At 34.9% G+C, this 16534-nt stretch overlaps 1 protein-coding gene and 1 long non-coding RNA gene across 7 annotated transcripts in view; one reads left to right on the plus strand and one right to left on the minus strand.

The window, feature by feature from the left end:
- Positions 1–16534, plus strand: part of PPP2R3A (protein phosphatase 2 regulatory subunit B''alpha) — a 219482-nt gene that overhangs the window by 154523 nt on the left and 48425 nt on the right. For all 6 annotated transcript variants that reach the window (XM_037022878.2, XM_073232349.1, XM_073232350.1 and 3 more), the window contains one exon: positions 172–261. In XM_037022878.2, the coding sequence (XP_036878773.1) occupies positions 172–261 (90 nt within the window). The remainder of the gene's footprint in view (positions 1–171; positions 262–16534) is intronic.
- LOC140848501 (uncharacterized) overlaps positions 1–16534 on the minus strand; it is a 218467-nt gene that overhangs the window by 113236 nt on the left and 88697 nt on the right. The window lies entirely within an intron of this gene.

Consider the following 16534-nt stretch of genomic DNA (forward strand, 5'->3'; position numbering starts at 1 on the left):
AAAAACAAGATAGGCCATGAAAGGGATTGCCCTTTATGAAATTTACACCACTCTTTTTTGTATTTTAACTTAATTTCTGAAGAAAGATTTGCTTTATTTCTTAGTCTATCATTCTACTAAATTTATCCAACTAATTGCTCAGGAAACTTTATAATCATGTGTTTTCTTCAGGGGAAAAACTGTACAAAAAGAAGGAAGAATGAGCTATGCAGATTTTGTTTGGTTTTTGATCTCAGAGGAAGACAAAAGGAACCCCACCAGGTATGATTTCTCATCTTCCTTTGCCAAGAGTATTAATATTAAACACATGAACAAAGCTTGAAAGCCAGCTAGACCTGCCATACCAAGACAGATTAGACTTAGTCACAATACATTAAGAGAAGTGCTTTTACCTCCAGAATCAAAGGCAAAGTGACATGTGAGCTGCTCCAGAGGGATAAGTAGGACTAGGAGGCATTTATTATGGAATGCGGGAATATATACTTTGAATTTTAGTTTTTTTATTATTTCATGGTTCATTAGTAAATTGAAGAGGGAAGAAGAACAAACTGTGGGTGACTAGTATATGAGAACACATCCTCATTTCCCCAGTTAGAATCATCTCTCCCTTTCCTTGACACTCCACCGTGAATCTGTTTTTTGACATTAGTCTGTCTCTTGTTTAAGCCAAAAATCTAGGTCCCTCTATTCTTTTAATTTCTAGATAGTATAACATATAACACAGTGCCCTGCACATAGTTTGTGCTCAGTACCAAGGAGAAGGGAGGCTGTAGTCTGCAGTGCTACTTGCTGGTATAACTGACTCAGCTGTCTGTGTGTTGGTTCAAGAAATTATCTAAATGTTGAATATAGGGTTTGGAAATCATTGAAGCAGAAATAACACTAAGCTATTTCTTGGGCAGTCACTTAGATTGTTTTTAAATAACTTGGTTTTCCATTTCAAAGCTAGTAATTTATTATCCATTGCAGATAATTTAGAAAACATGGATAAGCAGAAGATAATAAAATATAATAACTAATAATTCTAATACTCAGAAAAAGGCACTATTAAAAGTTGGCATATATTGTAGTTTTTTTCATATACTTTTACATACTCTTTGGACATTTAGATTGTTAGTTCCATTGAATTAAATCTTAATTACCATACACTTCAAAATTTTTATGAAATGCTCCTCTAAATAGCAGTTACAGCTAGTAGTTATAACCAAATAGTTACAACATCCACTGCTTTTTTCCTTAGTATAAATTCCCAAAACACAATTGCTAGGTTAAAAGGGGATACACATAATTTTAAGGGCATTTATAAAAATTACTAAATTGCTCTTCAGAAAAATTTTATCATTTTATACCTTTGTCAACAGGTATGAGCATATATCCTATAACCCTTACCAAAAGCAGGTATTTTCCTCTTTAAAATATTTTCCAATTTGGTAAATAAAAAATTTAGTATTATTTTATTTTGCATTTCTTTGGTTACTGGTGAAGCTCAATTTTTTTCATCTATTTTAAGCCATTTTTGTTTCATCTTAAGCAACTTGTCTTTTCATGTCTTTTGCATATTTCTTTCAAATTACTTTTGTCTGTTATCACAAATACACATTAAGAATTTAAAAATTATAAAATACATACATTCAAAAACCTTAATATAAAATTCATTCATAATTCAATGACCCATAGTTAACATTTTCTTATATGACCTTCTACTTCTCGTCCTCCCCCACCTCTCCTCCCCCTGCTCTCTCTCCCTGCACCAAAAGATATATAGCATGATAAATAGCATCATGCCATACAGTTTTATAGGATACTTTTTCATACAACAGTATATTTCTATGCCAGTCGAATGATTATAATTTATCATTAACCCATTATTTTTGAATGCTTAAGTTGTTTCAGTTAAATTATCTAAGTTTCTAAGATTTAAAGGCTCTACATTTTTCCATTTCCTGCCTTTTTGGGGTTCTGTTAACCCTCTCAATCTTAATCTTTTATTTTTCACTGTTCCTTAATTATGGAAAGGCTTTCCTTAAATACTTCCCATCCATGTTTTCCTCGTTCTGGAACTCCTATTATCCCACAGGAACAAATGAAGAGAACTAGAAATGGTAATAAAGAGGTTAATATACCAAACTCTGTGAATATATACTTACTCTCACCTTTAAATGAACATGTATATAAAGTAATAATTAGAACAATGTATTATTGGATTTGGAATATATATAGATGTAATATGGATAATAATAGCAAAACAAGGAAGAAAATTATTTCAATATCTATAAATAAGTATAAATCTGAAGTTAATTCTAAGAAGTTAAAATGTGTATTGCAAGTCCTAGAGTGACCACTAGGAAATCAACTCAAAAATATATAGTGAAGAAAATCATTAAAAGAATCAAAACATTACACTTAGAAAATATCTACTTAATGTAAAAAAGAAAGCAATAAAGGACAAACAGGAAAAATTCTAAGACATATAGAAAACAAAAATAGCAGACATAAGTCCAACTGTATCAATAACAACATTAAATGTGAGTGGATTAAACATTCTATCAAAAGGAAGAGATTTTTCAGGCTGTAAAATAAACTAATATACAATTATATGCTGTCTACATAAGACACATTAGATTTAAAGATACAAAAGGGGGAAAAAAGGAAAAGGAAGGATAAAGATATAGCATGCAGTCACCATAAGAAAATTGAAATAGCTATATAAATATCAGAGAACATACACTTTAATACAAAAATTATTTCAAGAAACAAGGATATTCTATATCATAAAAACATCCATCCAAGAGGAAGATATTAAATTATAAACATATATGCACCTAACAACACAGAACCCTAAATACCTAAAACAAAAACTGACAAAATTACAGGGAAAGAATAAAAAATTCAACAGTAGTAGTTCGAGACTTCACTATACCACTTCCAGTGATGGACAACCATGAAGATCAACATGGAAGTAGAAGTCATGAATATCACTATAAAAAAAACCATGAAGCAGTGAGCCCCAACAATACCTACAGAACATGCCAGTTAAGAACTAGTAGGATATATAATCTTAAGTTCACAGAGAATATTCTCCAGAATAGAATATATTATAGGCAATAAAATAGTCTGAATAAATATAAATCTTAATTACCATACACTTCAAAGTGAAATCATACAATTTTCTCTGACCACCCCCCAAAAATAACATTAACAACAGAAATATCGGGATTCACAAATATGTAGAAATAACACACTGCCTAAATAACATAAATTAGAAAATAATTTGAAATGAATGAAACATACCAAATGAAGGAACAATATAACAAAACTTTAATGAATGAAAATGAAAACATGGTGTACCAAAATTTATGGGAAATCACAGCAGCAGTGCTAAGAGATATCTATAACTGTAAATGCATAAATTAACAAAGAAATATCTTAATAAACTAACCTTCCACTTTAAGACACTGGGAAAAAAGCAAATTAAGCCTGACAAGCAGAAAAAAGGAAAGAATAAAGATTAGAATGGATAAATGAAATAGATGAGAAAAGTCAATGAAGCCCAAAAGTCAGTTCTTTTGTAAAGAGCAATAAAGCCTGGAGGATTAAAGATGGCAACATGAGAGATGAGACAGTGGCCTCCTCCCAAAACCACATAAAATACAAAAATATAATTAATGCAACTAGTCCTGAAAGAGCAACAAGAAAGAAGGCTGTGCCAGACTGCATGCACCTGGAGAAAAGAACAGACCTCACGGAACAGGGTAATGTACCAAAGCCGTGATCCAGCAGGACCCAACCCTTCCCACACCCTAGCTCACTGACAGGAGGAAGAGAAGCAGAGGGAGAAGGGAGTACAGGCCTGGGACTGCTGAACACTAGGCCTGGAGATGTGCTTTGGGAGCACAAACCTACATTGCATGGTGCTGTGGAGATTGGTGGGTATGGAAAGCTAAGACAGGCAGAATACCTCAAGAGACTGAGATTCCAGCCACTTGTGGAAAACAGGGATCCATATCTGGCTCCTATGCGACAAAGGAAAGGTGGGCAGTCTGAGAGACTTCCTAACAGTGCTTCCTAAAGGGGCAAGGATTGCACAGAAGTTACTGCTCAAAATTGTCCAGGCTCACTCTTCCCAGCAGGTTGGGAACTTACAGGAGCTTCAGGCACTTCATTCCCCTGGCTGGCTACACAGCTCCAAAGAACCCACAGTGATACGCAACCTGCTGCGCCTTCCTCCAGGTGAGCACACACCTGACTCGCAAACTGGCAGCCCCTGCCCTGGCATAAGGTGAGCCAGAGGGAAGCTCTGCCTACAGCAGCTACAATGCAAAGCATAGAGACTTCTACCCATGTGTTTGGCACACTGGTTCTGGCTGTGGAGACAGGCATAGCAGCCAGGAAACAGGAAATAGCTCTTTCCAACCCCCAGGCACCAGCACTGTACCCCTGCAACCCCCAACATCGCTCCAGGGGCTGAGCAGCTGCAGAGAGTAGAGCTTCTGGGCATTAGAGGGCACTACATACAAATATGAAACATCAAAGTAACCTGGTTCAAACCAAAATCACACCAACACCAGAAAAAGGGGAAAGTGAAACTGAACTCATCAATCATCCTGAAAGAGATTTCAAAATAAAAATCATAAACATGCTCATGGAGGTACAGGAAAGTACTCTAGAACTCAAGAACGAATTCAGGATGGGGAGCAAATAATTACAGAATACAGTTGAGGGATTTAAAAGCAGATGAGATACGACAAATAAAATAGAAATTAGAGAAGAAGAATATAAATCTGAGGCACAGAGAGAAAAAAGGATCTCTAGGAATAAAAGAATATTGAGAGAACAGTGTGACCAATCCAAATGGAACAATATTTGTATTACAGGGTACCAGAAGAAGAAAAGAGAGAAAAAGGGATAGAAGTTGTCTTTGAGGAGGTAACCACTGACAACTTCACCAATCTAGGGAAGGAGATAGTCTCTCAGGCCACAGAGATGCACAGATATCCCAACACAAGGGACCCAAGGAATAAAACTCAAAGACATATTATTATTAAAATGGCAAAGACCAAGGATAAGGACAGACTATTAAAAGCAGCCAGGAAGAGAAAAAAGATCACATACAAAGGAAAACCCATCAGGTTATCATCAGACTTCTCAGCAGAAACCTTAGAGGCCAGAAGGGAGTGCCATGATACATTTAATACAATAAAGCAGAAGGGCCTCAAACCAAGAATATTCTACCCAGCAATACAAATTTGTTTATTTCATTTGTTTAATTCATTTAAATTTTAAGGAGGGATTAAACAATTTCCCAATAAGCAAAACCAGAGAGAATTTACCTCCCACAACCATCTCTACGGTGTATTTTGTAGGGACTGCTAGACATGGAAGTGTTCCTAAGGCTAAATAGCTGCCACCAGAGGTAATAAAACCATGGTAAGGAAAGTAGAATAATTACTAAGCAAATGCAAAATTAAATCAACTACCCCCAAAGTCAGTCAAGGGATAGACCGAGTACAGAATATAATACCTAATATATAAAGATTGGAAGAGGAAGAAAAAGGGGGATAAAAAAAGAACCTTTAGAATGTGTTTGTAACAGCATACAAAGTGAATTAAGTTAGACTCTTAGTAAGGAAGTTACCCTTGAACCATTAGTAACCATGAATCTAAAGCCTGCAATGGTGATAACTACACACCTATCAACAATTACCCTAGATGTAAATGGTCTGAATACACCAATCAAAAGACATAGAGTTGCTGAATGCATTAAAAATCAAGAGACTCACTTTAAACCCATAGACATACACAGACTAAAAGCCAAGACATGGAAAAAGATACTTCATGCAACAAAAAGGGAGAAAAAAGTAGGAGTTGCAGTACTTGTATCAAACAAAATGGACTTCAAAACAAAGAAAGTCACAAGAGACAAAGAAGGACATTACATAATGATAAAAAGGGTCAATCCAACAAGAAGATAACCATTATAAATATCTATGCACACAAACAACACAGGAGCACCTGCATATGTGAAACAAATAGTAACAATTAAATGAGGAAATAGAATGCAGTGCAATCATTCTAGGAGACCTCAACACTCCACTCAGTCCAAAGGACAGATCAACCAAACACAAAATAAGTAAGGAGACAGAGGCTTTGAACAACACATGAGAACAAATAGACCTAACAGACATCTACAGAACTCTACACCCAAAAGCAGCAGGATACATATTCTTCTCAAGTGCACATGGAACATTTTCCAGAGTAGACCACATACTAGCCCACAAAAAGAGCCTCAGTAAATTCAAAAAGATTGAAAACCTACCGACCACCTTCTCAGACCACAAAGGTATGAAACTAGAAATAAATTACAAAAACGAAAAAGCCCCCAAACACATGGAGGCTTAACAATATGCTCCTAAATAACCAATGGTGAATGACCAAATAAAAACAGAGATCAAGCAATATATGGAGACAAGTCACAACAATAATTCAATACCTCAAAATCTGTGGGAACCAGCAAAGACCATGCTAAGAGAGAAGTATATTACAATACAGGCCTACCTCAGGAAAGAAGAACAATCTCATATGAACTGTCTAAACTCAAAATTCATGAAACTAGAAAAAGAAGAACAAATGAGGCCCAAAGTCAGCAGAAGGAGGGACATAATATAATATTAGAGCAGAAATAAATAAAATCGAGAAGAATAAAAAAATAGAAAGAATCAATGAAAGCAGGAGCTGGTTCTTCAAATAAATAAACAAATAAATAAACCCCTAGCCAGACTTATCAAGAAAAAAAGAGAATCTACACACATAAACAGAATCAGAAATGAGAAAGAATAAATCACTGGAGTCACCACAGAAATACAAAGAATTATTAGAGAATACTATGAAAAATTTATGCTAACAAATTAGATAACCTAGAAGAAATAGACAACTTCCTAGAAAAATACATCCTTCCAAGGCTGACACAGAAAATCTGAACAGATCAATTACCAGAAACAAAATTGAACTGGTAATCAAAAAACTACCTAAGAACAAAACCCCTGGACCAGATGCTTTCATCACTGAATTATATCAGACATTCAGTGAAGACCTAATACCCTTTCTCCTTAAAGTTTTCCAAAAAGTGGAAGGGGAGGGAATACTCCCAAACTCATTCTACGAGGCCAACATCACTCTAATACCAAAACCAGGCAAAGACACCACAAAAACAGAAAATTATACACCAATACCCCTGATGAACATAGATGCAAAAATACTCAACAAAATATTAGCAAACCGAAGTCAAAAATGCATCAAAAAGATCACCCATCATGATCAAGTAGGATTTATTCCAGGGATGCAAGGATGGTAAAACATTTGAAAAATCCATCAACATCATCCACCACATCAGCACAAAGGAGAAAAACCACATGATCATCTCCATAGATGCTGAAAAAGCATTCAACAAAATTCAACATCCATTCATGATAAAAACTCTCAACAAAATGGGAACAGAAGGCAAGTACCTCAACATAATAAAGGCCACATATGACAGACCAACAGCCAACATCATATGTAACAACAAGAAGCTGAAAGCTTTTCCTTTCAGATCAGGCACACGACAAGGATGCCCACTCTCTCCACTTTTATTCAACATAGTTCTGGAGGCCCTAGCCATGGCAATCAGAAAACATGTAGAAAAAGGCATCCAGATTGGCAAGGAAGAAGCTTTACTGTCCCTATTTGCAGATGACATGATATTCAACATAAATAAAACCTGAAGAATCCACTCCAAAACTACTAGCTCTAATATATGAATTTAGCAAAGTTGCAGGATACAAAAACACAGAAATCCGTTGCATTCCTACACAATAAGGGAAATCAGGAAAACAATTCCGTTCACAATTGCATAAAAAGAATAAAATACCTAGGAATAAACCTAATCAAGGAAGTGAAAGACCTATACTCTGAAAACTACAAGACACTCATGAGAGAAATTAAAGAAGATACCAATAAATGGAAACATATCCCATCCTCACGGATAGGAAGAATTAATATTGTCAAAATGGCCATACTGCCTAAGGTAATATACAGGTTCAATGCAATCCCTATCAAAATACCAACAGAATTCTTCAACTAGACTAAATAGTTATAAAATTCATATGGAACCACAAAAGACCCCAAAAAGCCAAAGCAATCCTGAGAAGGAAGAAAAAGTTGGGACAATTACATTCCCTGACTTCAAGCTCTACTACAAAGCCACAGTAATCAAGACAATTTGGTATTTGCATAAGAATAGACCCATAGACCAATGGAACAGACTAGAGAGCCCAGATATAAACCCAGCCATATATGATCAATTAATACACAATAAAGGAGCCATGGACATACAATGGGGAAATGACAGCCTCTTCAACAGCTGGTGTTGGCAAAACTGGACAGCTACATGCAAGAGAATGAAACTGGATTATTGTCTAACCCCATACACAAAACTAAACTTAAAATGGATCAAGGACTTGAATATAAGTCATCAAACCAAAAAACTTAGAAGAAAACATAGGCAAAAATCTCTTGAATATAAACATGGGCAACTTTTTCCTGAATGCATCTCCTCGGGCAAGGGAAACAAAAAATAAACAAATGGGCTACATCAAGCTAAAAAGCTTCTGTACAGCAAAGGACACCATCAGCAGAACAAAATGACATGCTATAGTATGGGAGAATATATTTGTAAATGACATATCTGACAAGGGGTTAACATTCAAAATATATAAAGAACTCATACACCTCCACACCGAAAAAGCAAATAACCCGATTAAAATATGGGCAGAGGATCTGAACAGACACTTCTCCAAAGAAGAAATTCAGATGGCCAACAGGCACGTGAAAAGATGCTCCACATAACTAATTATCAGAGAAATGCAAATAAAAACCACAATGAGATATCACTTCACACCAGTTAGGATGGTCAGCATCAAAAAGTCTAAGAACAACAAATGCTGGCGAGGATGTGGAGAAAGGTGAACCCTCCTACACTGCTGGTGGGAATGTAAGTTAGTTCAACCATTGTGGAAAGCAATATGGTGGTTCCTCAAAAAACTAAAAATAGAAATACCATTTGACCTGGGAATTCCATTCTTAGGAATTTACCCAAACAATACAAGTTCTCAGATTCAAAAAGACATATGCACCCTTATATTGATTGCAGCACTATTTACAATAGCCAAGATATGGAAGCAACCTAAGTGTCCATCAGTAGATGAATGGATAAAGAAAGTGTGGTACATATACAAAATGGAATACTATTCAGCCATAAGAAAGAAACAAATCCTGCTATTTGCAACAATATGGATAGAGCTGGAGGATATTATGCTCAGTGAAATAAGCCAGGCAGAGAAAGACAAGTACCAAATGATTTCCCTCATTGTGGAGTATAAAAATGAAGCAAAACTGAAGAAACAATACATCAGCAGACTCACAGACTCCCCAAGAAGGGACTAGCAGTTACAAAAGGGGAAGGGGGGGCGTTGGGGAGGGAGGCAGAAGGCAGAAGGGGTTTGAGAGGTATTATGATTGGCACACATTATGTGGGTGGATCATGGGGAAGACAGAGCACAGAGAAGGCAAATAGTGACTCTCTGGCAGCTTACTACAGTGATGGACAGTGACTGCCGTGGAGTATGGAGATGACTCGATAATATGGGTAAATGTAGTAATCAAATTGTTTTTCATGTGAAACCTTCGTAAGAGTGTATATCAATAATACCCTAATAAAAAAATCAGTAAGGCCTTAACTAACTACACTGCTCAAGAAAAAAAATTTTTTTAATTATTAAGATCAGAATGAAAAATATATGACTGCTGACTTTACAGGGTAAAAATGTTTATATTACATATAGCAACTTTATACTAATAAATTAGGTAACTTAGACAAAATGAGCAAATTCCTAGGGAGACACAAACTACTCAACTGGTTCAAGAAAAAATAAGAAATTGAATTGGAAAGACAATCCCAGTCGGAGAATGCTATTAAAAAATTTTTTAATAATTAAGAGTAATTGTTTACAAACTCTTGCAAAATATAAGAGTAAAGAACATTTCCAGATTCATCCTATGACACCTATATTATCCAGAAATCAACACCAGACAAAATGCTACAAAAAACTACAAACCATTATCTTTTATGAATAGAAATGCAAATATAGTCACCAAAATTAGGAAATTGAATGTAGCAACATATGAAAAGATGTATACACACACACACACACACACACACACACACACACATGTACACACCAAGTAAGACATTCCCAAAATGCAAACTGGGTATACCACCTAAAATAAACATAATTAATAGAAGAAAGGATAAAAACCATACCTCTTCATGATAAAAAATGCACTTAGCAAACTAAAAATGGGTGGGAATTTACTTGAGCTGATCACAGTTATCTTCAAAAAACCCAAGGCTGACAACTAGGTTAATGGTGAAAGACTGAATGGTATTCGTATGATCAGGAAAAAGACAAGGATGACTACTCTGTTGAACATTGTACTAGAGGTTCTAGCAAGGACTATTAGAAAAGAAAGTGAAATAAAAAGCATCAGATTGGAAAAGAAGAAAGAAAACTGCCTACTTGAATATGGTATCTTGTATATAAAAAATCCCAAGAAATCAGCTAAAAAACTATTAGAATATAATAAAAGTTAAATATATTTACAGGATATGATTTACAAAAACATATATATTACTATGCATGAATAATAAAAACACCTAAAAGTTAAAGTCATTACACTTAAAATAACAGCAAAAGAACAAAATATCTAGGAATTAACTTAGAAGTATAAAATTTACACTGTGAGAACTATAAAACATTGAAAGAAATGAGGAAGAATGAAATGAAGACATCCCATGTTCATGGATCAGAGGACTTAATACTATTAGGATAGCAGTACTCCCCAAACAGACCTATATATTCAAAGCATTTCCTAACTAATCCCAGCTACTTTTTGTCATTGTTTTGTAGAAAAGACAAAGCTGAATCTTGAATTCATATGAAAATAAAAAGGGGTGAGAGTAACCAAAGTAATCTTGAAAACAAACAAAATTGTATAACTAACACTTCCTGATTTCAAAATACATAAAACTAAAGTAAACAAGACCATGTGGAACAGGCATAAAGAAAATATATGTATATATGGAATTGAATTAGGAACCCAGAAATAAATCCTCACTTTATGGCTAATTGATTTTCAACAAAGATGCCAGGACAACCCAATGGGGAAAAAATAGTCATTTAACAAATGCTGCTGGAAACTGCATATCCACTTGTGAAAGAATGAATTTGAACCCATACTTCACATCATAAAAATGAGCTCAACTGGATCACAGACTTAAATGTAAAACTTAAAACTATAAAATTTTTTAGAAGAAAATATAGGAGTAAATTTTCATGACCTTTGATAGTTTCTTAGATGACACCAAAAGCACAAACAACAAAAGAAAAAAAATGGATGAATTGAACTTCATCAAAATTTAAAACTTTTGTGCTCCAAAAGACAACATCAAGAAAGTGAAAACCCACAGCAGGAGAGAAAATATTTTAGATGGTATCTAAAATATAAAAACACAGCTCCATCATAAAATATAACTAATTTTAAAAATAAGCAAAGGCTCTAGACATTTCTCCAAACAAGATATATACATGGCCAATAAGCAATAAAACTCTTGATATTAGTCATCAAAACCACAAGGAGATACCACTTCACACCCACTGGGAAAGCTATAATCAAAAAGTCAGATGTTCCAAAAAATAAACAACAAATGCTGGTGAGGATGCAGAGAAATAGGAACCCTCTTACACTGTTGATAGAAATGTAAATTGGTGCAGCCACTCCGAGAAACAGTATGGAGGCTCTTCAAAAAGTTGAAAATAGAAATACCATTTGACCCAGGAATTCCACTCCTGGGAATTTACCCAAAGAACACAAAATCCCTGATTCAAAAAGATACATGCACCCCTATGTTTATCACCACACTATTTTCAGTAATCAAGATATGGAAGTAACCTAAGTGTCCATCAATAGATGAATGAATAAAAATATGTGGTACATATACACAATGGAATATTATTCGGCCATAAGAAGAAGAAAAATCCTGCCATTTGCAACACCATGGATGGATCTAGAGGGTATTATGCTCAGAGAAAGAAGCCAGGTGGAGAAAGACAAATACCAAATGATTTCCCTCTTTTGTGGAATATTAACAACAAAGCAAAACTGAAGGAACAAAACAGCAGCAGACTCAAAAACTCCAAGAAGGAACTAGTGGTTAACAAAAGGGAGGGGTGAGGAAGGGTGGCTGGGGAGGGAGGGAGAAGGGGACTGAAGAGTAGTATGATTAGTACACATGATGATCATGGGGAAAACAGTGTAGCACAGAGAAGACAAGTAGTGACTCTGTGGCATCTTACTGCACTGATAGACAGTGACTTCAATTGAGTATGGGGGGAACTTGATAATTTGGATGAATGTGGTAACCACAATGTCTTTCATGTGAAACCTTCATAAGAGTGTATATCAATGATACCTTAATTAATGTAAATATTTTAAAAAGTAAAAATGCAAAAAAAAAAGCTGAACAGAAGACAAAACAGCAGCAGATTCATAGACACTGAGAAGTGACTAGTAGTTACCAAGGGGGAGGGATTGGGGCAGGTGCAGAGGAGGAGGTGGATAAAGGGGCACAATAATTTGCAATCACAGTATAAGTTGATCGTGGGGACTGTTAAACCACTGTTATGTAAGTTTGAATCCAACATAAGATTGTATGTTCATGACACTTTAATTTAAAAAAGAGTGAGATGTTAACAAATGCTGACAAGGGTATGGAGAAGTCAGAACCCTCATAGAATGCATGGAAAATGTTGCAGCTACTATGGAAGATACTCTTAGAGTTCCGTAGATAGTTAAACACAGAGTTACCATATGAACCAGAAGTTCCACTCCTAGGAATATACCCAGGAGAAATGAAAACTCCACACAGAAACTTGTACACTCATTTTGTAGCAGCACTATTCATTATAACCAAAAGGGGAACAACCCAAATATCCTTCAACTAATGAGTAGATAAACAAATATGATATATCCGTATAATCAAATTTTATTCAGCAGTTAAAATAGTTAAGTACTGATACATACTACAACATAGTTGAATCTTGAAAGCATTGTGCAAATTAAAAGACACCAGTAATAAAAATCAGTGCATTGCACATAATGTAGTTGGCGGGGGTGGGGGGTGACACGGAAAGGCAGTGTATACAGAGAGGACAAGTAAGGATTCTACAGCATCTTACTACGCTGATGGACAGTGACTGTAATGGGGTATGGGCTGGAGGACTTGATAATAGGGGGAATCTAGTAACCATAATGTTCAAGTAATTGTGCATTAACAATATCAAAATTTAAAAACTAACTTTAAAAAATCACTGCATTGTATGAATATTTATATGACTTGTCTGAAATAAAACAAATCTATAGATATAGAAAGTAGGTTAGTGGTTGCGTAAGCCATGAAGGCCTTGGGGGGAAATAAGGAATAAGTGCTAATGGATAAGGAATTTATTCTTAGCAGTGATGAAAATTAATCGTGATAAGTATACAGCTTTGTGAATATACTAAAAACCACTGAATTAAATACAGTAAATGGGTGAATTTTATGATATGTGAAGTATAGCTCAATAAAGCTATTTTAAAAGAAAAAGTTGAAATAATACAATGTTCTCTGACCATAATGGAATTAATGTAAAAATCAATAAGAGAAAGATGACTGGAAAATCTCCACACACTTGGAAATTAACACAGTTCTAAATAATCCATGGGTACAAAAGTATGTCTCAGGGAGAATTAATTATTGCTGAAGACAGTTAATTAAATATTGCTGAAAACAGTTAAACCTCACTGTTTTAAAGTAATGAAGGAAATAGCCATAGATCAAAATCAAACTCTCATTTAACAAAATGTAGTAGGCAACACTTTGCAGAGATCAGATTTGTAACTTACAAAAAACATGGATGGAAAAAATGAATTTTGTTAAAGAAGGGAAACTTACTAAAATGTGACAAATCTGTGCAAAAAATACTGCTTACAAAATTTGGATCATGAGTCTCCTGTGCCTGGTCCTGTCAGGGTTAAGAATGGAAAAGTGTCTTTGGTAGATCTTTGTTGACAGGCTCTTGCAGACCTCTTTTGGTGTCTTTTAATCACCCTTTGGTCCTGGTTTTTCCTTCTACCGTGGTCTTCTGCTTAAATGTCCTCTCCAGCAAGTATCTCTAAAGGCAGGAGTCCAGTGCCTTTGAAGGTAGTAGGTGCTAAAGTATATACACTGAATATGCAAAGGAATATACATTTAATTCCTGTGAAATAATGGAGTCTCCTATAACTTTATTCTTCAGTAGCTTATGTGAGTTTATGTCATGGGTGAGAAATCTCTGGTTCAAAATTTCATTTCATTCAACCCAAGGACAAGGGCAGGAAGTAATCTTGTTTATGTCCCAATTGTACAAATACAGTATGTCATGAACATAATTATGCTTTAAACCCAAAAATTGGTGGCAGATATAGTAGAAACTTAACACTGGTTCTCTCTGGGTAGTTATTCCTTTTGTGTGCTTTTCTGTTTTATAATTTTCCTGCAATAAATTATTTGTAGACTGAGAAATTGTTAACCTTTGATAAGAAAAAAAACAAAAGAAAAGAAAATCTGTGTTTGAAAATACTTTAGAAAATATCTAGTATTTTCAATAAGAAAATTCCCTCTGAATATGTCTTCTATGGATTTAGCCAGCCAGCCCCTACTAATAAACTTTCAGGGAGAAATAACTATTATTGAATAGTAACTATCTATTTGTTTCATATTTCTAGCTCTAAGCCTAAAAACATCTTTTCTTTTTTATACATTGATGCTTTTTATGCTCCCTAATAGTCCCAGTTACATCTGATTTATCTACTCCATGATAGTATTTAAAATATTTAAAGTCAGCTATCATGTAACTTTGACAAATACTAAGGTAATCTATATGTCTCTTTGTATTCTAGCATTTTTCTCTCTTACAGGCTATTACAAAGAACTGAAGTGTATGCTTTACCTTTATTTATTGTATGGACACTTTTTCTTGGTTCATAATTGAAAATGCAACTGACTGAAGTACTTTAGTTTTTATTTCTCAGTGAAATAAGTTGTGTTGCACTTCAGTCCTGCTAGGTACTTGTTAAAATCAAGAGTTACTTTCTCCTAATTTTTACTATCTTAAGATAAATAATAAGGAATTTCAAGGTACAAAGAGAATTGAGACTAGTCAAAGGATTATCTACTGCCCCTTTTGTATTACTCAAAACATTATTACTAAAAAAATAATGACATGTGGTATAACAACCACGTATTACCACATTTATTGTAGCCTGCTGCTCATGAGACCTATCTCCTCCTCAGGGTTTTCCTCACACTCAGGAAATGTTTCAAGCAGAGCAGTACTCTGCCCCTTTTAAAATTCTCAGAGTAGGTGGGATACGACCTAGATCTCACCACAGCCAAACTATTACCTCATGTTTGTTGGATCCAATGAATGTCTCCTCTGTTCTTTGATGGTAACATTAAACATCAGGCTGGTACAATTTAAAAAATAGATTTCTCAAAAGAACTTTGCAAGTATTATCTGTTCAATTTGTTGCAGCAATTTAAAATTTATCTCTCTGTATAAAAGTATACACAGATCTCAGTGTGATACACTTTAAAACAATTAATAGACACAACTTATTTTCACCTCTGTCTCCCCAAAAGATATTTTTTAAAACCATTAAATGTATGGAGGCTCTTAATATAGCTTCAGGTCTATGAATGAGAATTTAACAAAGGGTCTCATAGAACCTTCTCTTAAGTTGTACTTTGTCATGAATCAGTGGCTCTCTATAGAAAAATATCATTCCCTCTTACTAATTAATGCCATTGGCTTCATATTCTCTGACTAATCGATGACATGGCTATACTTGCTATTCTAAGAGACAGTGCTAAATGATAAAGAGGCCATAATAGAGTGTGAATAAACTGAATGAAGATAGCAACTTAACCACATGTAGTATTTTTGGTTCCTCTTGAAATTCCACTAAAATGACAGGAAAGAGATTTTTTTAAGGAGTAAATCCATAATAACAAAGGAAAATGGAGAAGAGATAACAATAATAAAGATTTGGAAACTGGAAACTAAATAAATTTAGAAGACTATCTGAATCCTAAGCCAGCAGAGGTAAAGACCAAGAAGCAATTGGATATATCCAGCAAAAACTTGCAAACCTTCAGGACTTGCGGATACCAGAAACCTTGGAAATGGGCATGGGGAAAAGGTAGAGCCAAAAATAAGGAGAGTTTATAGGAAGTTTGTTTAAAGATATACTTGATCTCCAAATCATCTCCTCTACGCAGGCAGAAGACTGGTGCTTTATTTCCTACAGAGTGTGAAATAGAGGGCCTCTGGAATGGGGAGCATTGGGCACAATTGAAGAT

This window comes from Manis javanica, chromosome 3, assembly GCF_040802235.1.
Source record: "Manis javanica isolate MJ-LG chromosome 3, MJ_LKY, whole genome shotgun sequence".
Classification (NCBI taxonomy): domain Eukaryota; kingdom Metazoa; phylum Chordata; class Mammalia; order Pholidota; family Manidae; genus Manis; species Manis javanica.